This window comes from Lolium rigidum, chromosome 2, assembly GCF_022539505.1.
Source record: "Lolium rigidum isolate FL_2022 chromosome 2, APGP_CSIRO_Lrig_0.1, whole genome shotgun sequence".
NCBI classification, from domain to species: Eukaryota; Viridiplantae; Streptophyta; class Magnoliopsida; order Poales; family Poaceae; genus Lolium; species Lolium rigidum.
Window position 1 is genome coordinate 227,149,925 of NC_061509.1, and position 23,610 is coordinate 227,173,534.

At 49.0% G+C, this 23,610-nt stretch overlaps 3 protein-coding genes across 3 annotated transcripts; 2 read left to right on the top strand and 1 right to left on the bottom strand.

Moving 5' to 3' along the window:
- Positions 1-13,455: 13,455 nt before the first annotated feature.
- LOC124693066 (dynein light chain 1, cytoplasmic-like) lies at positions 13,456-15,232 on the top strand. Its single transcript, XM_047226520.1, has 2 exons — positions 13,456-13,752; positions 14,949-15,232. Exons 1-2 carry the CDS (start codon positions 13,456-13,458, stop codon positions 15,102-15,104), a joined length of 453 nt encoding a protein of 150 aa, XP_047082476.1. The 3' UTR covers positions 15,105-15,232.
- Positions 15,233-15,544: 312 nt separating this feature from the next.
- Positions 15,545-18,693, bottom strand: LOC124693067 (APO protein 2, chloroplastic). The gene is made up of 4 exons (XM_047226521.1): positions 18,516-18,693; positions 18,281-18,348; positions 17,323-17,643; positions 15,545-16,529 (listed from the first exon to the last, which is right to left on the bottom strand). The coding sequence occupies exons 1-4, from the start codon at positions 18,642-18,644 to the stop codon at positions 15,701-15,703; spliced, it is 1,347 nt and encodes a 448-aa protein (XP_047082477.1). The 5' UTR covers positions 18,645-18,693; the 3' UTR covers positions 15,545-15,700.
- A 2,362-nt stretch (positions 18,694-21,055) lies between these two features.
- On the top strand, positions 21,056-22,692 carry LOC124688258 (GDSL esterase/lipase At5g37690-like). Its single transcript, XM_047221958.1, has 6 exons — positions 21,056-21,314; positions 21,402-21,532; positions 21,623-21,749; positions 21,863-21,975; positions 22,100-22,349; positions 22,436-22,692. The coding sequence occupies exons 1-6, from the start codon at positions 21,056-21,058 to the stop codon at positions 22,690-22,692; spliced, it is 1,137 nt and encodes a 378-aa protein (XP_047077914.1).
- Positions 22,693-23,610: the final 918 nt, after the last annotated feature.

Genomic DNA, 23,610 nt, shown 5'->3' on the forward strand with positions numbered 1-23,610 from the left:
CAAATTATCCCTGGTGGGATGCATGATAGCTGATAACATGATGATTATACATACAGTATCTTTGAAAGTTCTGCCCTTATATTCATATAGAACTTCTAGACGGAAGGCTCAAACTGGCATTATATTAAGCTCAACTGCAACAGTTGCATTGAGGCAATGCGATGGCAAAAGAATATAATCACGCGCGTATAGGAGTTAATCTTAATTTTTGAGATCCATGAAACTAATATACCATAATAAAATGGATGGTAAAACTTATACAAATGAATGATCGGGTGCTAGAAACCAATGGATGAATAGATGTATGATTTCCAATTGTCTTCTCAGAATATAATGAGTAGTGTTTATCACCAGTACAAATCCTGTAACGTCAGAATATTTGGGCATCAATACTTCTGCAGATGAATTGCTTCAGGTCCTCCTTAGGCAGCTATAAATAATGAATGCGCATTTGGTAATATCAATTTACTGCTAATATTTCCAGCAGATCTTCCACAACTTAAGGATGCATGAACCCAAACTTCTGCAACCTTTTGGAGGCAGCAATATACCTCACCTGATATATATTGTGCGCAGTGATAAGTTAGCTATGTACAATCTATAGTCCAATCGGTCACCCTTTCAGATGGCAGTGAAGATCCAGAAACACTCTGCCAATGAGGTGCTGAAACGATTACTTTGGAAGGTAACATAAATCATGTGTGAATGTTACTGATATTACAGAATCTCATCCTATGAAGCTTCCACTGACCATGCAAACCAGAGTAAGGGCAACTCATCAGGTTTCTCTTTGTTTTTGGTACTCTTCAAACTGTAACCAAATCGCAGTGAAATGAATGCAATCATGATTTACTTCTTTCTATGCGACAAAAAGAGACTCCGGTAGCTAGCGAATTTGTGGAACTACCAAAGGGAAAACATAAAGAAATAAAAGATGAGTGAATTGCTTAATCGTGATTGTCCAACTGATTCCGAAAAAATATAAAACCTAGAGTAATAGAGATGGGCTACTGAAATCTACAAAAAATAAAAATGAACCTTATGTCACATCTGATCGGGACAACCTAGAGGAAAACAAATGACATGAATTGGTTTGATTCGAACCAAAAGAGTCAGTACGAACTCACCTGTACATGAACGATGTCTAGCCGTCTAGGCGAGCATAGAGGGTGTGCTGAGCGAGAGAATACCTAGCGATGTACTGGGCAGATGACGACAGCGACCTCCGGCCGGCGTCGCCACCCGGCGCCGACAACGGCTACCCTGAAAGTGGACGGGATGCCCATGCCACGAAGATGACACTTTGGATGCGGGCAGCGTCACTGATGATCGTCTGCGCGCTTGCTTGCGATCAGTTTGGCGAGCTGGACTTGCTTATCGAGACGAAAAGAAGGTGGAAGCACAGCGCCTAGCACGGTACGCATCTCTGACCTCCACGTCCGACAGGGCCGCTTCTTCTTGGGTAGATGAATGGCCATGGGTGGTGTTGCTCGCGAGTTTGCAGTCGACTGATTTTTTCATTGTTTGGACAGACATATGGACGGGCGTGGTTCAGCCATTGCTTATTATAGAACTTGGGAGGTGGACGGAGGGAATTGAAGAGGATGCAGGCTGATCGTCTGCCTTGGTGTGATTAAGTCTTGGTTCGGTTCGTTTCTAATGCTGGGAGACTCAGGAAGTCAGGAGACGAAGAGAAAAACGCCGCCGACCACACTGAACAATAATGCTGCACAACTGGTTTGGGGGACAACCAAAATTCAACGGATGACTACATACATGATATTATGAGCCCATGAGTGGGGTGACGTGGCATGATTGCTTAGGTGTCATAGCTGCATGTTGAGAGAAATATGTTAGTGGGGATGAACTTCTTAGTTATATAGGATTAGGTGGGTACACGGTAAGAATCCAAGGGAAAAAATAGCGCGCTATAACAAAATAGCGTCGGCCAAAAAATATGCTATTAGCGTGCTAATAGCGTGCTATAGCGCGGTATAGCACGCTATAGCGCCGAAATGATGTAGCGTGGGCTGTCTAAAAACGTTATAGCGTACTATTAGCGTCGAAATAGCGCGCTATTTTTTTCCATGAAGAATACACGTACTGGTTGATTAGCTCATTATTTTAGACATTTATATGTTCGGTTTTGTCTTTTTGTAAGTCAAATTCGGCACATGGTAAAAAAATACATAGTTATATGCGCGGAATTGAATGTCCTAGCCAATTCAATCATACTACCCCATCTCAGGAAATTTATCAAATATCATACATACAACTTTCATAGAACGGAGGGAGTAAGACCTATCTAATTGAAGAGATTAGACAATTATATTCAACACCTCACCTGGGCTGGTGGACCTTTTTATTTTTAGATATCTCACGGGTCTTGGACGTGTATGGTTGGTTTCTTTTAGAGAGGGGTGAAAATATTTACTTTAAAATATTGCGTACGCTAGGATTTGAATCCTGGACCTTGTAGATCTAATACCATGTGAAATTTCATGCTCTAGCAAGTTCAACCAAAGGAATCAACCTCCTACATGCATGTTTGGTTCATAGAGTTTCGTGTTTATTTCTTTGAAACTCGTAGGGTATTGTTATCACCAGAGTTTGACCAAGTCAGAGGTGGGCCGTGATCAAGATGGGCTTGAAGAATATATATAGAAGGAATATGTGAATCGGCCTTACATGCAAAATTTGGGCTAGTTTGCCCATGTATCTGTAACATATTAGGTTACGTGTCGGTTAGGAGATAGAGTTTTACCCGTGCACGGTTAGGTGCACGCCTGAATTAGAAAGTCCTTTGGACTATAAATATGTATCTAGGGTTTATGAAATAAACAACAACCAACGTTCAACACAAACAAATTTCGGCGCATCGCCAACTCCTTCGTCTCGAGGGTTTCTCCGGTAAGCACCATGCTGCCTAGATCGCATCTTGCGATCTAGGCAGCACAAGCCTACCTACGTTGTTCATGCGTTGCTCGTGCTGAAGCCTTTTTGATGGCGAGCAACGTAGTTATCTTGGATGTGTTAGGGTTAGCATTGTTCTTCGTATCATATGCTGTCGTAGTGCAACCCTTATACATCTAGCCGCCCTTACACCTATCTTAGGTGTAGGGGCGGCACCCCGCTTGATCATAGTTTAGTAGATCCGATCCGTTACGGTTGCTCCTTGTTCTTCAAGGATTAGTTTAATATCCGCAATTGTTAGGCCTTACAAAGGGTTGGAGGATCCAGCGGCGTGTAGGGTGTAATTTGCTAGCCCTAGACAGGATGTTCCGGGGATCAACCTCGTGTTGGTTTTTAGGCCCTGTCTAGGATCGGCTTACGATCACCGTGCGCGAGCGCGAGGCCCAATCGTGAGTAGGATGATCCGATTATGCGGTGAAAACCCTAAATCGTCGTAGATCGCATTAGCTTTATCTTGATCAAGCGGGACCACCATATATTCGTGCACCTCGTGCGAATCATGGGTGGATCGGCTCTTTGAGCCGATTCACGGGATAACTCGAGAGCCGATCGAGGCTCGTATTTAACGTTTACGTGTATGCCATGCAGGAAACTAAGCGAGGCATCATCCAACACCTTCCCGACCAGGTATAGGTCAGGTGGCACGCCCTTGCGACAGCATCGGACGTGTGACCAGGAGGCTTTGCGGGCCGTCGCTCTGAGGGACTGGGGCCAGCCGCAGCCCTAGTTGTTCCCGGCTCTACGGTGTTGCCAGTCGCTGCCCGCCGGTGGGTTTCTAACCGCAACACATTCTGGCACGCCCGGTGGGACAATCTTCGACATCCACCGCATCACCGTCTACATCCGAGATGGCGGAAACCACTCCGGTCAAGTACGAGGATCTGTCTGACGAGCTCAAGAAGAAGCATGATGAGATCAAGGCAGTCCTCGAAGCCGAACTCATCGGCCCTTTCCACAGAACCCGCTCCCATGGCGTCAGGTGGAAGGGGTTCTCACCTGAAGGCGCACTCGATGGAGTGGACCTGTCCGCTCCGTCAGAAGAACGCACCGAGTCGCTGCGTCGGGAGATCAACTACATGGTGGCTCATTCGCTGCACCACCACTCGAGAGCCCGGTGAACACTTTAGAGCGTGTCGCTCGCGCGTGATCCAGGAAATCATGAGCCATCGGTATTCGCCGTCGGGACCAGCTCGGGGACTTACAAAGGAGAGATGCCACTCCGGTCCCATCCACCACCGCCGTTCGCATGGGCAGCACCGAAGTGCCGAACTCATCGGCATACGTCGTCTACAAAATTGGTGGTGATCCTAGTGACTACCAATTCCTACCCGAGGCGCCCAAGGAGATCCCGCACGGATACGCGTGCGCATATGTGCCGAGCTGCAGCACCTGGGCACTCTCGAACCAGGCTGCGACAGCAGGGGCCTCTAGAACAGCAGGAGGAACGTCGGGGGCAGATCTTGAGAAGAAAACGTGGCTAGCTAAGTACGCCACTCCGACAAACCTCCAGAGCCCAGCTCCTGCAGTTGGCTCAGAACTGGAAAAGCAAGCATGGCTGGTTAAGTATGCCACCCCGGCGAATCTTCGGGGTTCGACACCTTCAGCCATCACCGCGGATCAGATTTGTACAATTCTGAAAGATCAGTTCGGCATGATGCCGAAAAGGAAGACGTTCGGCTATACCAAGCCGTACCCCAACGAGTATGAATTGATCCCGCTACCACCCAAATATCGGCTCCCGGACTTCACAAAGTTTAGTGGATCAGATGGTTCCTGCTCCATCGAACATGTGAGCCGATATTTGGCACAGCTGGGCACGATCTCAGCGTCAGACGAGCTGCGTGTGAGGTTCTTCGCACAGTCCCTCACAGGATCGGCTTTCGGGTGGTACACATCGCTGCCACCGAACTCAATCCGGACTTGGAAGCGGTTGGAAGAGCGGTTCCATGAGCAATATCACTCGGAGGCTTCCGAGGCCGGCATTGCCGATCTAGCACAAGTACGACGAAGCGCGGGGAAACAGGTGTCGGAATACATCCGGCGCTTCAGGACCGTGAGGAACCGATGCTATTCGGTTCACGTAAGTGAAAAAGAAGCAGTCGAGTTGGCGGTGGTGGGTCTCTCATCATCGATCAAGGACGTGGCCTCCCAAGCAGACTACCCTTCATTGGCGCATATGGTACAGAAGCTGTCAGCATATGAACAGCGTCACCCAGATGTTTACCAGGACAAATTCAAGCGTGCGGTGACCCTGGTTGAGGCAGACGAAGATGAAGGTGCTGCGGGAGATCGAGAGGTAGCAGTGGCTGAATGGACTCGAGCGGCAGGCCCCGTATCCTGCAAATGGGTGAAGCCACAAGGCCCTCCAAAAGGGTTCGACTTCGACGTGACCAAAGCCGAGCAGATTTTCGATCTCTTACTCACGGAGAAGCATATAAAGGTACCCGAAGGCCACAAGATTTCTACGGTGCAGGAGCTGAACGGAAAGCCATACTGCAAGTGGCATAACACGTTCACCCACACCACTAACGACTGCAGGGTGTGGCGTCAGCAGATCCAAATGGCGATAGAAAATGGACGGCTAATTTTCAACCAGTACGCCATGAAGGTCGACACACACCCCTTCCCCGCCGTTAACATGGTGGAGTATACTTACCATGGAGGGTGCCAGCCAGATCTCTCGTGCAATATCAACATGGTAGGGCTTGGGCGCCACTCTGATAAGGACGGGGATGAGGGCAGCTGCTCTCATAGCAAAGACACAGAAGAAGCCGCTCCACGCGATCGGCTCCGCCAAGACGGCAAGCGCTACGTCACAGAGGGAGAAGTGAAGAACATAAGATATCAACGACCTCTCTCTGATCACCTCCTCAACAAGTATGTGAGTCAGTATGACCAACGCCGGCGATACAGCGATGATGATGAAAAAGATCGTCCGGCTAGGGACGACAGGAGACGTCGTCGGCATGATCACGACGAGGAGCGATACGAGCGCCACGCCAAGGAAAAGTCGAGGGAGCAAGACGACGTGGATAGGCACTCGGGACTGCCCCTTCTTCGGACACTCGCTGGGATTCAGGAATGAGCCGATTGCCAACAATCGGCAATTGCCCGGAATGTAAACAAAGGAAGAAGGATGCAGCTAACGTGTCCGTGTTCAAGCGTCTAGGGCCTCTCCCGCCTCGGAACAAGCATGCCGAGTCCGCTCGGGTGGAAGATCTCGAGGAACTAGAGGACGATGATGAAGAAGACAAGTATCATCGGCCAAGGTGGTGCCCTGATGGGCTCAGCCGTTCCCAAAAACGAAGGGTTCAGCGTCTGCGTGGGTTGGAAGAAGCCGAAAGATTATACCTGCACACGTTGAGGAAGGCACGGCCTGATCTGGCCGCCAAGATTCAGCGAACCCTGGACGAAGAAGGTCGGCCACAAAGAAAGGAGTGGCGCCCCAGACAAAAGAAAGCCGATGATGAAACATCGGCTGGCACGAACATGGTGTTCATTCTCCCAACGGAGTTTGCTGCTCGAGGATTAAACGATGCACTCAAGGTGGACGACAGCGAGCGCATCAGTGTGACAGAGGATGAAGTTAGGTTGGTCGTATCCACTGGCCTAACCGTGTAGCTGGAGCAAATCAACGAGCAAACGTGGCGAGGCTGATCCTTGTGATCGGCCCCAAAAATTTGTGGAGGGACATTACAAAACCTTCATCGAACAAGCAACGTGGAGGCCGATTCCAGCAATCGGCCAAAATTATCCTCACCATCCATTCTGCTCGGGTTCAACGTTTGATCCAGCAGGGAATACCTAAAGAGCCGATACCATCAATTCTCTTGACAGAATCGGCTCGGGGGGGCACCTAGGTGGACAAAACACGAGGATATGAAGTAGGAGTATCAAGTATGGGGGCCGATACATAAATCGGCCGTAAAAAATTCAATTTTTTTTTTAAGCACAGCCGATGCATGGCCATCGACTCAAGAGGTATAACTGTTATAATCAGAGGGTCAATGGAGCAGGAAGTGGGCCACGAAGAGAGACTCTAATGGAAGAACTCCTCAAGGGAGTGGTTTAATGGCTCAGATCCTCTCTTCAAGAACAATGCCAAGAGCAAGCATGGGTGTGCGGATCAGGTTAAGGGTGGGTTGCATCGGATCCACCAAAGGAAAGGAGCCGATCCGACTCGCAAAGACGAAGAGGTGGACCGAGGAAGCTCGGGGGCAGCTCACCCCGAAGGCTCTCGCTTTGGGAAGCCGATTTTTGTTGAAATCGGCCGGCTCGCGTTATGATTTGAGGCCAATGGCGGCACATTGGGCTGACTCACTATTTTTCCCGCCTTAACTGAGGCTCGGGGGGCAGATTGTCCTGAAGGATCCTTTGCTATAAGGAGCCGATTTCGTTGAAATCGGCTGACTCTATGTCTCAGCTTTTGAGGAGTAGTTGCTGTGGGAAAAACGGAGCAGGAGCCTCGTCCCGCAAGTATCATCTCCAGCCTCTGGGTTGAGTTAGCAATGATCTCAGAGAGCCCCTGAAAGCAAAGGGGATTTGGAAGAGAAGGGTCTGGCAGGAAAATGTCTGAAAACCTGAGGTTAATGACAAAGCCAGGCGTTATTTTAGGGGTTTTGCCGTTTAGTCCAACACTGCGCTCGGTGACTACGGGTTGGGCCTGTTCGGTTGGAAGTTTGGGGGTCTGAATTTGAGCAAGGTTCGCAGGTTACCGGTGCGTTGCCATCGGCTTATTGAGCGGTGATCAAGTTAACAATCGGCCAAATCAGTACGATAGGAAATCGGCGAGATCAAGTTAAGGGAAGTTCTTCATTAATATTGGGATTTCTTACAATAAAGAGCCGACTGCTCAAAGAAGAACAAAAGAAGAGCCGATTGCTCAAGGAACTACTGATCCTACATAACTACTCCTCGCTAGCATCGTCGTCGGCGTCGCCATCGGCGCTACTGCCGGAGAAGTCCTCGCCGCTGCTGCCCCAGCCGTCGGCTGGAGCTTCCTCCTCCTCCTCGTCATCATCATCATCCTCGCTATCCGCCCAAGTGCGGAAGCGCTTCGTCGGCGGATACCCAGCGGAGGAGGAGGAATCATCTTCCTCCTCCTCCTCTTCTCCTTCCTCGTCGTCATCATCGTCCTCGCTGTCCGCCCACATGCGGGAGCGCTTCTTCGACGGGAGCATGGCGGAGAGGGAGGCCTTGGTCTTCTCTACTTCTCCTTCTTTCTTCTCCTTGTCAGAGGAGATGGGGTTCGCCCCGGAGTGGAGGTCGTCCTCTTTCTTGTTCTTCGGTGACGATTGGAGGGGGAGGCCTGAGGCGGAGGAGGAAGAGGAAGACATGGCTGCAGGGGAAGAGGGTTTTTTGGCACTGGTGGACAGAGCAGAGCAAGGAGATGGAGTGGTGAACCGTTTGGCACAGATAAATAAAGGGAGTGTAGTGGAGATTTAATGCCATGACGGTTCTCGAGGACGTGATGCCGAAATTGTCAATTCGTACAGAGAAGCCCGGGAGGCGAGGCGTAATGATGGAAGATTCTGCGGCAGTTCGCTGCCTGCCACGACATGACCCGACGAAAGTAAAGCGTAATGATTTTGGAAATGACATTTCCAAAACCAGGGGGGCATGTGTTATCACCAGAGTTTGACCAAGTCAGAGGTGGGCCGTGATCAAGATGGGCTTGAAGAATATATATAGAAGGAATATGTGAATCGGCCTTACATGCAAAATTTGGGCTAGTTTGCCCATGTATCTGTAACATATTAGGTTACGTGTCGGTTAGGAGATAGAGTTTTACCCGTGCACGGTTAGGTGCACGCCTGAATTAGAAAGTCCTTTGGACTATAAATATGTATCTAGGGTTTATGAAATAAACAACAACCAACGTTCAACACAAACAAATCTCGGCGCATCGCCAACTCCTTCGTCTCGAGGGTTTCTCCGGTAAGCACCATGCCGCCTAGATCGCATCTTGCGATCTAGGCAAGACAAGCCTACCTACGTTGTTCATGCGTTGCTCGTGTCGAAGCCTTTTTGATGGCGAGCAACGTAGTTATCTTGGATGTGTTAGGGTTAGCATTGTTCTTCGTATCATATGCTGTCGTAGTGCAACCCTTATACATCTAGCCGCCCTTACACCTATCTTAGGTGTAGGGGCGGCACCCCGCTTGATCATAGTTTAGTAGATTCGATCCGTTACGGTTGCTCCTTGTTCTTCAAGGATTAGTTTAATATCCGCAATAGTTAGGCCTTACAAAGGGTTGGAGGATCCAGCGGCGTGTAGGGTGTAATTTGCTAGCCCTAGACAAGATGTTCCGGGGATCAACCTCGTGTTGGTTTTTAGGCCCTGTCTAGGATCGGCTTATGATCACCGTGCGCGAGGCCCAATCGTGAGTAGGATGATCCGATTATGCGGTGAAAACCCTAAATCGTCGTAGATCGCATTAGCTTTATCTTGATCAAGCAGGACCACCATATATTCGTGCACCTCGTGCGAATCATGGGTGGATCGGCTCTTTGAGCCGATTCACGAGGATAACCCGAGAGCCGATCGAGGCTCGTATTTAACGTTTACGTGTATGCCATGCAGGAAACTAAGCGAGGCATCATCCAACACTTTCCTGACCAGGTATAGGTCAGGTGGCACGCCCTTGCGACAGCATCGGACGTGTGACCAGGAGGCTTTGCGGGCCGTCGCTCTGAGGGACTGGGGCCAGCCGCAGCCCTAGTTGTTCCCGGCTCTACGGTGTTGCCAGTCGCTGCCCGCCGGTGGGTTTCTGACCGCAACAGGTATCTATAGAAATACACGAGGGAGATACTTGGAGTACAAGAAGTAGTATCCTAGTACATATCTAATTTCGTATACTATTCTAACAATATGGTCAACACCAAAGTTGTCAAAGAAATGAATGGGCCTAGCTCATGGCCTCTTGCCACTCGGGAGTCATCCTCCTAGGAGTTAAGGAGGACATCTTCGAGGTGGAGGATATGAAACATGGGGAGCTCCATGTGAGCATGCACCTCGCCCATAGACAATCTAACCTCCAATGAACATGCCCCACAAACCATAGCAAGTCTCTTGCCTACCTGGCGGAATTGACAACAAAGTTTGAATGAAGCCCAGTTCCAGTGGTTCTGTCTAGCGACTTCAACTTGATCCGCACGTCGGATGTCAAGAGCTCGCCCAACGTGGATACCCCAAGAATATGGATGTTCAACTGGTGTATCGCGGATCTCGCACTTAGACACATCACGTGAGTGGGAGAAAGATATATTTGGACCAATAAACAAGTGGATCTAATTCAGAGTATTTTGGATCGGGTCTTTGTGTGTGTAGAGTGTGATCTGGCTTTTCCACTTTGCTCTCTACGGGTGCTTGCTAGGATTGGCTCGAACCATGTCCCTTTTATATTCTCATCGGGAGGGGGCCAACCTCCTAAGTTGAACCGGATCCACTTCAAGAACTTCTGGCTCTCAGAACCGGGGTTCGTGGAAGCAGTTTGACTAAAGTGGATGGCAGCTCCGTCCACACCACCTCATGTATTCAACGCAGTCACGTTTAGCATCACTGTGCCAAGATGACTCGTTGAAGATATGTTTGGCCGAAAAATCAATCTTGATAAAAGTGAGGTTGTGATTCTAGGGGGTTAGTGAAGAAACGAAGATGTTTGGTCGTGGGGCTGGTAACCTTGTTCGCTCGTACGAGGGTCTATTATTGCAGAAGCCTACTTAGATCTATTTTGAATTTTTGAGAACCCTTTGATAAGGCATTCAAGGGGTTCTCAAATAAAACATAAAATAAAAACATTCATTTTTGTAAAGGCACGAAAATAGAAGGTAAGTATAAATCTGTCATAGAATAGGTGTTTCTGAATTTCCACCTTGCCTCATTCCCAACTAGGTAGACCCAAAGGAGCGAGTTAATAATCAAGATCAGGGTGACCCAATCCAGTCGCCACCTCACTTCACTTGCTCACTAAGGCCCAACACAACATCAAGGCCCAATTTACCTGTTCAAAATTACACTAAATATAAGACAATTGAACATGAACATAAACATAAACAACAAAGGAAAACTTTGTTTGACAGCCCGGCTTTAGCTACAGCTAGTCTTTTTTGTTGCAACCGTGTGTCCTCTGCTCTTCTTCTTTCAGAACCTCAACCTCACACCACATGGAGCTAGATCCACCCACGAGCCCCCTTTGTTCTTGCTGCTTCCCTGCTCGTGAGGCTGGCACCTCTTGGAGCTCCTCAGCGACTGCCGTCACTCCTCACCGCATGATCCGTCGCAGCTAACGTCACACATACCGCTCATATGTGCACTTGCCGCCACACGTGCAGCTCCTCCAGACGTTGCAACCCGTGATGGCCGATGATGCTGCCTAGGTTGGACCCTCCTTCAAGTGTCACAACTCGGATGGCCGACAAGCACGCCATGCAGAGCTCGCGATGGCGGCCATGGATGTTGAGGTGTCCAATCGCCGCCTGACTTGGAGAAGATGGACGCTCGGCAAGTGGATGGTTTCGGGATTTACCCGATCCGGCCCCGACGGACCTCCAATGTGGCGGATTGGTGCCTCGTGATCTCGAATCGGCCATGGCAATGCCTCCATGGTCGTTGGGAAGGTCTAGTTTTGAGGATTTTGTCGATGTTACATACAACTTTAGGATTTGCTACATATGTACATAGTTTTGTTGTCTAAGTATGGGTAAGTGCTACTACGATCTTCTACGACACGGAGATTGCACCATTGTTGCATACGTGGTGTTGGAATGTTGGATAAGGTAGGCGAAAACATTGGTTGGATTGCACAGAAAGCGATGTCACATTTCTGAAAAAGACATTGACAAGTGCTCCTTCTTTCTAGTCAACTTCTCAAGTATCCACCCAACGACTTCCGCGCTAGTTGCTCAATCCATAGTTGCTACATACAAAAAGATGGTACATTAAGGATTTTTTGTAGCATTGACGGGATATTTTGCAGCATAACCGGCTACAATGAGGAAGAGGATGCCCACAGCCCCTCGCTAACGGGCCCGGCCCGCCACAACATACATGAATAGGAGAGGTACATGGTGCTGACCAAACATGCCGCGACAAGCGGCAAAACCTATACACCGACCAGGTCGGTGGCTACCGGCCACCGCACACCCCCTGGTCAGGTATGGGCCAGGCCCATTTGGGTCAGTTTAGCCTGTGCAGTTCGTTTTTGCATTTTCTTTTTTCTTTTCTGGTTTCTTTTTTCTGTTTTCTTTTTCTTTTTTCTGTTTTTGGTTTTGTTATATTTTTCATATTCCAAAATTTTAATTTTTAAAAATTGTTCAAATTGAGAAAATGTTTAAATTAAAAAATGTTCAAATTTGAAAACCGTTCAAATCTGAAAGCCATTCAAATTTGGAAACCGTTCAAATATGAAATTTGTTCAAATTCAAAAAGAAATTAAAATTTTAAAATGTTCAAATTTAAAATTTATTCAAATTTAAAAAATATTCAAATGTAAAACTGTTCAAATTGTTCAAATTTAGAACTGTTCAAATTTAAAACTGTTCAAATTCTAAAATTTGTTCAATTTTGAAAATGTTCAAATTTTACGGAATATTCTATCTCAAAAAATAGTTTTGTGTTTCCAAAAAATTTGTTAGATTTTAAAAATGGAAATATAAACAGAAAAGATAAAACAGCAAAAAGGAAAGAAAAAGGAAAAAAAGCTTACCTGTTGGGATGGGCCGCGGTCCACTGACCGACCAGGTCGGTGTATAGCACGTCCCCGACAAGCGGTGTATTGGGTTTGCCGGGTTTGCCGTTGGTGACATTCCACTTCAGCCCTCACTACAACATCCAAAAATGTTGGGCCGAACTAGAAATCGACACGCCTTGGCATTGTGAAATAGGCCCATACAGTTGGGCTGGGCCGTAGCGCAGAGACCACATCTCGACGCGTCTCATGTTTCGTCGCATACATGTCATGTGCGGTATCCTCAAAAATAGAAGAAAAAAAATGTCATGTGCTGTCAAGACGAGACCGAACAACTGAAGCAGTGGTCGTACATCTCCACATGATCTACTCCGCGCCGCACGCTGACAGGGAGCAGCTAGGCTTGCCTAGGCACCTAGCCCCACCGTGCGCCTGCGCCCCATGGCCTGGCCTGCCCAGCCTCCGCACGTACGGAGCTCGTCGCTCGTCGTCTCGTCCCCCACGCCTCGACATCGTGCGCCGCCCCGGAGCGCGCCGTCGGTGATCGCACCGGCGAGCTTCCCGGTTCAGAGAAAACAATGGGTAAATGTGCAGAGTACGGCGCCAACTTTAACGAGCCCCGACGCGCGCGCGCCGTCCTCTCCCTCCCGCCCCAATACAAAAAGCCGCCCCAACCGCCGCACAGCGATTCTGCAAAGAAAACTAGAGGCACACTCGCCATCTCAGCTCGTTCCCGGTTTCCCACCTCCCGCTCCTGAAAAACTCCCGGCGCGAGTGTCGTGGGCTCGTGGGCATGAGGGAGCAGGAGGCCGGCGGCGAGGCGGGGCGCCGGGGCGGCGTGATCAGGGCGCTGCTCGGCGTCGCAAGGCTCGCGGAGGACGAGGCTGCCGTGGCCGTGGGCGGCGCGTCGAAGAAGAAGGCAGAGGCCCCGGACGCGGAGAGGAACAAGGCGGTGGTGCGGGTGGTGGCGGCCGACATGCCGCCCGCGCTGCAGCGGCGCGCCTTCCGCTGCGCCCGCGACGAGCTCGCCGCGATGCCGCACTACCCGCGCCGCCTCGAGCCAAAGCGCATCGCGCTCGCCCTCAAGAAGGTACTGTTCAAAACGCCGTGCACCGCTCCTACGCTACTGCAAGAACTTAACATTACAGATTGCCAGTATACACTGTAGCACAACTTAGCCGGACGCTTCCAGTGTTGTCTGCTCCCAAAAGTACAATGGCAAGCGCAGCAGCTTGCCTACATTTGCCTGCTTGCTCTACCATAGCCGCGGATTAGACCACCAAATGGTGATCGTGCAGTGAGTGCAGCATCGTCTTGCTTGCTAGGACTAACCTAGGAACCCATACACATCGTGTGCAGCAATTCCTTCTGGTTCTTGGAGGCCTTGAAGGATTGCACTGAGGCTTTGTGCGTTCACGTCCATGTTGAATTGCTGACACAGATGCTCCGCACTATGATGATCACTCCCGTGCATTGCGTATAGATGATCACGCATTCACGCCCATGTTGAATTGCTCTGCATCAAGATGATCACTCCCTTACGGGTGTTACTTAGATGAACTGAATCAGAGTCGGTTGGTCGCCCCCTCGGCTTTCTGCGTACTGCGTACAGTACACCTGAAAGGCTGAAAACAAGATAGGTTTGTTGTTTTGTTGGCCGTTGGTGTATCAGGCTCCCAACACCTAAGCGATGGGGTCAAGCCGAATGATAAACTATCTATCATTCGCGTGGCTAACCACCGATTACAGAATTTAACGCACTGCACAATCAGAGGGCCGTTTTGTCATCTCATGTGGCTGTCAGTGTCGCTGCACAGAAGGCTAAGCAAGTTTGACCGGAAAAATGGACTGTTCTGGGGACTGAATATTCACTCACATCTGCCACGCTCAAATGCTCAATCGCTGCAATCTTCACAGTTGCTCTTCGAATGCCATGTGTCTGAGTACTTGTTTATGTACCTGAATCGCGCATAGTCCTATCATCCTATCTCAGAGCCAACTAGTGTAGGAGTAGAAGGTAATCAACAACGAACAACCCAGAGATTTAGTCCAGGAATGCAGTAGTGTGCAACAGAGAAGACACCTGAATTAGTCTGTCCTACAATGTCACCCTACCTGTCTGACTGTTTATTTACGTGCCTGAATCTCAGTCACCGTCCCCAGCTACTCCATCTCCAGTTTTAGCCAGGGAACCGCATTATGCGTCCCAGTATTCACAAACTTTTCATTGCTATGCAGTACTGTATAAATGATGGGAGCTTACTATCCTTATCCTTTTGCTGGCAGGAGTTCGACACTGCTTACGGGTCAGCTTGGCACTGCATCGTAGGGACGGGTTTCGGCTCGTATGTCACGCACGCCAGGGGCGGATTCTTGTACTTTTCCGTTGATAAGGTCTACATACTTCTGTTCAGGACCGCCGTGGAGCCCTTGCCCCAATGACGGTAGCCAGACAAATTGGTTCATGAATTGTATGCACTGTGAAAGCATGGGGGCATAACAAATACACAAACTGTTCAGCTGGTAATTGTAAATTGCATGACTGCTTTTTGCTGTCTATGGTTCGGAACTACAAGGGGTTGCTGTAACCTGTTTTAGTTGAATGTGGTGCTGGTCATTGTGCTTTTCAATGTGCCGGAGATTTCTCATGCTTGTTATTGTAGATGGACAGACACCAAGAGTAGTTGGACAGGGAACAAAATATTGAATGATGCTAGCTTTCAAAATGTATCAAATTTTATTTCTGAAATCCTGGATCCTATACTGATTCCGACATTGATACCAAAGTATTCACGTATAGCACACTGGCCCATATCAGCATTAGTAGTTGCCATGACATTCCTCAGATAACACAGATAAAGAAATATCTGGTAAATGTCGCATCTGAAACAAACAAAACCTACCAGATTATATTATTGAGCTTAGTTCCTGCTATATACATGGAGTACAGTATCAATCTATGGTCAGCCAGAATGGAGCTCCAGGTTGTCTCAACCTCAATCTTAGTTCATAGACAACATAAGCACCACAATATTCATTCAGACGACCATTTCAGCCTCTCTCAAACTGGAGGGAATCCCTACATCTAGTCTCATTGTGGCTTTATACTTCTCAGGCACTTCTGCGCCGCCCTGAATGCACATCTCGACAATAGCTGGTGCCTGCCCATAGAAGTTCTTCAGCTCCTTCTGCAACTCCCCAGATTCTGGCATGTGCCAAACATACCGAGGAGGTATAAGGTCATCGAGCACTGCTGCCTGCCATCCATGCTGTCCATTCCTCTGCTGGTGCTTGAAGGCTCCACAGTTGCGTGCTTTGTGGCCACTTGATCCGATATGCACCTCAGGACAGTATCCACAAACCCTCACAGCGTAGCTCTTCAGAAGCCTCAAGGCACCTTTCCGGACAGTCTCCCATGCTTCAAGTGTTTCCTCAGCAAGAACAGCCGTCTCCTCTGGGCTCGATGGAGCAATGATCTCATCGTCGGGTAGCTCTTCAAGAAGGGGTTGACTAAATCTTTCGTCGGGATCAGGATCTGGTAGGTCATCCTCATTGGCATCGACAAACTCTGTCCTTCCGATCTTAATAATCGGCTTTCTTCGACGCTTTGTCGGGTACTCAGGGAGGTCAACACCAGCTTGGATGCACAGCTCCACAAGAGCAGGAATACGGGGCACTGCAAACCTCTGGTCATGAGGGATACGCGGGCCTAGACGGTCCTCTAGGTGGTATGCTTCGACTGGCAAGAAAACAGCTTCCAGCAAAGTACTTCCCCAGTCATGTTCTCCCCTACGTTTATCAGAAGACATTCCTCGGCATGTTCTGAAAGGGTGTCCATCATATCCAACATGTATCTCGCTGCAATATCTGCAACAGAAACATGCATTACTTCCTCATATAGAAAGAACAAAAGTCATAGATCTTCACTGGAAAAAATGCATATGACAACTTAAGGTCACATAAGTTGGCAAACTGCAAACTAGTCGTGGGTGTCATTCTGTCAGTCATACACCAAAACATCAGATGACAACACATCATTATGAATCATGAGCCAAATTTTTAAAAGATTCATCCGGTGCCATCATGAGATTTATTTTGGATATGAACATAGATTTCTTTGGGATAGATACATGAAGCCCAACGGTCACCTTGGCTTTATATAGATGTCTATCTGATTCTCATCAAACTAAATGGAGTCTTAACTGAAATCAGTATCTACAAACACATGTAAAAGGCATATCCTCAACATGATACACATGGCATGCCTTTATGGAGCAGGTAGTGTAGCATAGACTCTCAAACAAATAATCAAAACACCATGCACATGCAAATGTTAGAGGTCTCATTCACTCGTAATGCTGCGAAGTTGATTTTTGGCACTCTATAACACAGGATGATAGACGAATTGCAAATATAATCTCTTATGTCCTGATTACAAAAGATGTTGATTATATTCATCTACAGTAACTAATTTTATTCCAATGGTAAATGTGGATGTGTGGTATTTCGTCAGTCCTTTATATGCATCCTATAATGCTATGTTGGTTTGTACAACGTGAAAGCAGACCTCTACCGTCCAATTTGATAAGCAATACAATAATAACCATAAGCATGATTCACAGGGAATAATTATCACCAAAGGATGGGAAAATCGAATTACTTGCAGCCTTTTACTGGTACTACTTTCATCAGCCTCTTCAAGTTGTTGATGAGCAAAATCCTTGCATTATACACTCTGTATGCCTCTGGTATCAATCTGTGGACTAGCAATCCATTTTTTGGAGGTGGCAATGATCTCTTGGGCTTTCCTTCAGCTTGCTTCATCCTCTGTCTTGCTCGGCGCCTTAACTCCACTACTGGTATAGGAAATGGTTTCTTCTCCCTTTTTGAGTAGTTACGCGGAAAATCAGCATTCTGAGAATTGTCGTTTCTAATGACGATGGCTCTATGACAAGGCTGGGATGCACTTGAGGCAGGTGCCCTGTAAATTATCAGAAAAAAAAAACACAATGAAAGGAAATTCATATCACGATAGCTGATGTGCAGGATGTATCTTATTGTTCAACAACTACCAATGGACCAACTCAAATAAGGTTCAGAATCAAATGTAATTGCTCATTGGGAACATTACTTTTGCTCATTCAAGGTAAATTTTCACCGCAGCTATCAGCTAAAACAGATTCACAAAGAAAAACATTACAAATGTACCGCTCTCATCGAAACTGGTGTCTAATCACAAGTTTCTGATTTACTACCTAAACCAGTCACCTGTTCATAACCCGGGCTGACATCTTGGTAACATCGTAGTTTATTTCCCAAATGTACTGACTACCACTGATATAAGTTACTTATGGGAACATTTCGGAGTTGCAAAGCACCAGAGGAAACTAGCATAAATGCATAACTACTTTGGAACCCAACTTGCACAGCTGACACTAGGCACCCAAGTACCCAACTAGTGCCCTGTTGAGTGAACTCTATTTTTTTTCAGCCACGAGTTTATGATTTGCTCCTGACTAGCCAATTACCTGCTCATAACCCAGGGTGGTAACATCGTAGTTTTGAGACTTGTGAACCAACCAAGCAAGCAGCATAATTGCTTTTGATTTGTAACTGACCTGAATCGCCCATGCCAACCTCGCGTACCACTGCCGATTCTTGCAGCCCAATTCAGCTGCTCCCTGACCTGCGCCAGCCGGACAACACGATGAAGCATCAAAACAATACGAGAGAACAGAGTATCCACCACGCAGCCCCACGTTCGTCTGGTCCTTTTTGCTAGTGTGTGGCCTAGCAATTAGCAGAAGGGACGGGGACGAGGTTCCTGTGGGAAAGATCGGGGGCAGGGATAACCTGAACGCGGTGGGCGGACCACCGGAGGCCGACGAAGCTGCGGAGAGGGGGGAGGCGGGATGAGTAGGTAGGGGGAGGCAGGAGAGGGTAGGGTGAGGAAGAGGGCCTCATGGCCAGAGCTTCTCCCATGGCCGCGACCAGCGGAGGGAGGGAGAGATGCGTCAGTCAGTCTGGTTTCTACTCTGAACTCTCCCTATCCTCACGCTCGCTCGGTGGGCTTTTTTGCCTTCTTGCAGGGCGGATTCCTTCCGGGCTAGGCTAATTTGTGTCCGTAAGGGTCAGCCCAGTAATAGGTCGCAGATAGGCCTATTGACCTGGCCCAAGTACCCAACAAATGCATGCACAAATTTGTTTTTTCGTAATGGCAGACTCTAGAAAGATTGATGCATGCAGCTTCTTTATTAATTTATTCAATATAGGTCTGACAGAGATCATACATAATTTTTTTGAAGCCACCACATAAAACCTGCAAACACGATAATGAGAGAAGATCATGCCAACAGAGTCCATATCCTCGCATCAACTGGAAACCGGAAAACATCGCATACCCGAGACACCCACTAAGTGAAATATAAAGCGCTCAACTAGTGCATAATCTTAGAGAGCACCTCATGTACACGTTACTGAAGCTCTCACCGCCATCAACCACTGGTCCACCTTTAGGGCAGAGAGTCGCATAGCCTTGCTAGTCCTCCCGTTGATGATGCAAGGCAACACCTCCACCCTACAAGTGTATGCCATCACACGGCCCACGTCGAGGCTCCGCTGCACCATGCCGCCGAGACCCGTCGTCGATGATGCCCAAGAAGCAGCGTCGCTCCACCTTCAGACCACTCTAGTCAAAATGAGCTCCAAAAATATTGCCCCAAGAGGGAGAATGAAACGGAAAGTGTCACCAACGTCCAACCCAGGAAGCCTAGATCACCCCTGAAGTCTCCCAAGCAAAGAAGCTACAGCTGCAAAAATGATGCATTTGCTACGGAACACGCCAAAAGCACCACCATGCATCGTTCTCCTCGGTTTTCCGCCATTTTCCCTTACCCTCCTTCGCGCTCCTGCCCGGCTGCCCAACTCTGTCAAACTCACCGGTGGTTCTCATTGCCAAAATCGTGTCGGAATCGATCCGCAACCGTTTTGACCCTGTCGCCGATCCGTGGTCGTTTCCTACCACAGCGAGCTCGTTTTGTTCAAAAATGACGTCATCGAAGGATAGGGACTTCTTATTTCGACTACCCGGGAGCTAGGCATCACCGGAACCGAGGCCCCAAGTCTTTTTATGACGTGGAGTATCCGACCGCGGCAAGGATCGACGACCTGCAAGATTGTTGCTCTGAGATCTCTACGTATATTCATTGCCTAGCCCCGACGCTCTTATCACCCCTCCGCGTCGACTATGCCGGCCACGGTTCCCACCTCCTTCACCGATGAGGTGTTCGACAAAATAACTAGGTGGGTCTTTTTTGGGTGTTTTCAAGTTCTTTGCAACCGGCTTCCAAAAAATAATAATAATAGATTTTCGTTCAATTGTTAACCACTTAATGTTTGGTTCGAATGGTTAGATTTGGAAGAAAAAAATTAGGGGGCTATATATAGGAGTTTTAGAGACAGCATGGGTGAAGTTTAGTGTCTTACCTTTCAGGGTGAAAATTTAAAGTCTAGCCTTAATTGGTTGTGTATGGCAATGACCTTATTAAAGGCATTGTTTTGAGAGCGGGAACTGTTTCAGGGTGAAAACCTAAGTTTTTTGACTGGGCAATGATGGTGCTTGTGCACTATTCCCTTCTTGGAGACGTCTCTTTTGGAGAGTCTGAATTTCAGGTGTTGTATTGATGCTGGTGGATGTATTGTTGCTACTATGGCTAGAATTCTGTAGCGGGTCTTTCTTAGTTTTTTGTTGTTGTGTGCATCCGTACTGACATAAGGATACTGCGTAGTTTCAGAGGCTAAGTGTAATTGTTATCTCTTGATATTAATATATTACTTTTATCGAAAAAGAGTTTTTGAGGCGCAAATAAAAGAAGTTAAGGGATAGAGATGTTTGCTCATCTAAATTATAGGATTTCGGAGATGCTCATAGGAGGTAGGATCATATCCATAACTCCACGAGTCCAAACGCTCAAATCGTGAGAATGCCTGCAGTTTCCAACATTCCCAACCATATGACTCATTTCCAGTTTAAACAATCAAAATTGCTTCTAGCAACTTAGCAAGGAGATCACGAGTTCTTCAACTACCTCAGCTACCACGTCTGTTCCCCTTGCCAATTGCTCTGTTTTCGTCTGCCCGCGCCGTCTCAGCTAATTAGCTGTGAACTTCTAAAATTCATCGCACTACACTCAAGCTGGAAAGTTAAACTGTTTCACCACAATAACCCAAGCTTCTAGAAAATGAAATCACTTCGTACTCCACATTATAAATCGGCGCCACCTTGTCCGAATTAGCACAAGCCATCAGCACACAACCAAGAAGGCAAGAGCAGGCAGTACAGAGTTTCAGACACGGACACCTTGCCCTTTCTTCAGCGACCAAATTAAGCGATCATGGCAGCTCTGGCGGCGCTCGTCGTCGGCATTGCGGTCGTTGCGCTAGCACATTGTTCAGTCGCTGCTGGCACGGCGGCTCCGCCGCCTAAGGGCCCGGTGACGTACGTGTTCGGCGACTCGATGTCGGAGGTGGGGAACAACAACTACTTCCAGCTCTCCCTCGCCAAGGCCAACTACCCATGGTACGGCATCGACTACCCCAAGGGCGTCGCCACCGGGAGGTTCACCAACGGAAGAACCATCGGAGACTACATGGGTAAGTGTTTGCCAACTTAATTCATGAATCGTGTACACGTTTGTACGACATGATCGAGTGGCATGAGTGATGTTTGGACTGATGCAGATGCCAAGTTTGGCATCCCGTCCCCGCCGCCGTTCCTCTCCCTGTCGATGGCCGACGACGACGACTTCCTCACCGGCGTCAACTTCGCGTCTGGCGGCGCCGGCATCCTGAACGAGACTGGCGTCTACTTTGTAAGCTGCATGGTCACATACTTCTTGGCGGCGCTGGATCACCCGTGGATAGTTCTGTGACACGGTAAAATGTGGGATCGCAATTTGCAGGTCGAGTACTTCTCCTTCGACCAGCAGATATCGTGCTTCGAGAGCGTGAAGAAGGCGATGATCGCCAAGATTGGCAAGGAGGCCGCCGAGGAGACTGTCAACGCCGCAATGTTCCAAATCGGGCTCGGTAAAGCAATTCATTTCTTTATCTCGGTCTTGTCAGATTCACCATGCAAGAGCGAGCGAGCTTATGGATTGAACTGTAAACAATGTGCATCTGTTCTCGTTCTGAATTATCAGGGAGCAACGACTACATCAACAACTTCCTGCAGCCGTTCATGGCGGACGGCACGACGTACACGCACGACCAGTTCATCCGCCTCCTCGTCGCCACTCTGGACCGGCAACTCAAGGCAAGAACTAACACACTCGCGCTGTGTCAGCTTAACTGATACGAGTGATCGAACTCGATCGTTCTGCTCATCTGACTGACAAGATGAGGACCGATCGATCCATCGATTTGTTTCGTTGATGCAGAGGTTGTACGGGCTTGGGGCGCGGAAGGTGGCGTTCAATGGCCTCCCCCCGCTCGGCTGCATCCCGGCGCAGCGGGTGAAGTTGGCCACGGGGGAGTGCCTGGAGCACGTGAACAGCTACGCCGTCCAGTTCAACGCCGCCGCCAAGAAGCTGCTCGACGGCATGAACGCCAGGCTGCCCGGCGCGCAGATGGGGCTCGCCGACTGCTACTCCGTCGTCATGGAGCTCATCCAGCACCCGCAGAAACACGGTAAGATCAGCGCCACCCAAGCCGTTCCGGCGTGCCGTTCAATCGTGCTTTCCTTACATCGCATTGGTGTCTGCTGCTGCGTGCAGGGTTCACGACGTCCGACACGTCGTGCTGCGGCGTGGACACGAAGGTAGGGGGCCTCTGCCTGCCGGACTCGACGCCCTGCCGCGACCGCAAGGCCTACGTGTTCTGGGACGCGTACCACACCTCGGACGCCGCCAACCGGGTCATCGCCGACCGCCTCTGGGACGACATGACCAGTGCCAGCGCCGGCGCTCCGGCTCCTCGCGCCAGGGCACCCGGCCCAGCGGCTGCGCCGGCCCCGTCTCCGTCTCGGGCTTAACAGTATTGAACGGAAGGGAAAGAGTATATGAGTATCATTTAACACCGGATTGTGTTTTTACACGTGGTTCATGAAGGGATTCGTAGCATAGAAAACAAAAAATTTCCTACCGCAAGAACGAACAACAAGCCAAAATTTAATCTAGTAGATGGTATCAACGAGGTGGAGATCAACATACCTTTGAAAATCGCTAAGCGTTAACGAGATTAAATCCCATGGTGGATGTAATCGATCACTTGCCGCTTGCAAAAACGCGTAGAAGATCTTGACGGTGCCACAATCGGGCAGCACCTCCGTACTCGGTCACACGTTCGGTATGAAGACGTCCTCCTCCCCGTTCTAGCGGGCAGCGGAAGTAATAAAACCTCATCGGAATCCCGACAGCACGACGGCGTGGTGGCGGTGGTGGTGATCTCCGGCAGGGCTTAAGCGCTGCGGGAGAGGTATGTGGAGGAGGGGCTGCTAGGGTTTGGGAGAGGGGGGCGCCGGCCTTGGTGCCTCAAAGGGGTGGGGCCAAGGTGGTGTTAGTGTGGCCGGCCCCCTCCCCTTGTCCCTCATTATATAGGTGGAACCCCCAAGGATTTGCCCAAAGTCTTTGAATAAGACTCCAATTCAAAACTGCCATATGGACGAATCCTACTTGGGGTGGGACTCCTCCCTTTCCTTGGTGGGGTGGCCGGCCCCCTTTGGTGGAGTCCACATGGGACTCCTCGTCCCTTTGGCTGGCCGGCCAAGCTAGGTGGAGTCCTTCCGGGACTCCACCTTCCATGGTGATTTTTTCGGACTTTTCTAGAACCTTCCATAAATACATCGGATCATTTCCAAACTTGGAAAGTGGCTTCCTATATATGAATCTTATTCTCCGGACCATTCCGGAACTCCTCGTGATGTCCTGGATCCCATCCGAGACTCCGATCA

What these genes read in the sequence shown, in the direction of transcription:
- LOC124693066 (XM_047226520.1), top strand. Translation starts at nt 13,456, where the DNA reads ATGAGGGAGCAGGAGGCCGGCGGCGAGGCGGGGCGCCGGGGCGGCGTG. An exon ending in TCGCGCTCGCCCTCAAGAAG is followed by an intron (nt 13,753 to 14,948) that starts GTACTGTTCAAA and finishes TTTTGCTGGCAG; the next exon opens with GAGTTCGACACTGCTTACGG.
- LOC124693067 (XM_047226521.1), bottom strand. Translation starts at nt 18,644, where the DNA reads ATGGGAGAAGCTCTGGCCATGAGGCCCTCTTCCTCACCCTACCCTCTC. An exon ending in GGTTGGCATGGGCGATTCAG is followed by an intron (nt 17,644 to 18,280) that starts GTCAGTTACAAA and finishes GATAATTTACAG; the next exon opens with GGCACCTGCCTCAAGTGCAT. An exon ending in GTACCAGTAAAAGGCTGCAA is followed by an intron (nt 16,530 to 17,322) that starts GTAATTCGATTT and finishes TTTCTGTTGCAG; the next exon opens with ATATTGCAGCGAGATACATG.
- LOC124688258 (XM_047221958.1), top strand. Translation starts at nt 21,056, where the DNA reads ATGGCAGCTCTGGCGGCGCTCGTCGTCGGCATTGCGGTCGTTGCGCTA. An exon ending in AATGTTCCAAATCGGGCTCG is followed by an intron (nt 21,750 to 21,862) that starts GTAAAGCAATTC and finishes CTGAATTATCAG; the next exon opens with GGAGCAACGACTACATCAAC. An exon ending in CTCTGGACCGGCAACTCAAG is followed by an intron (nt 21,976 to 22,099) that starts GCAAGAACTAAC and finishes TCGTTGATGCAG; the next exon opens with AGGTTGTACGGGCTTGGGGC.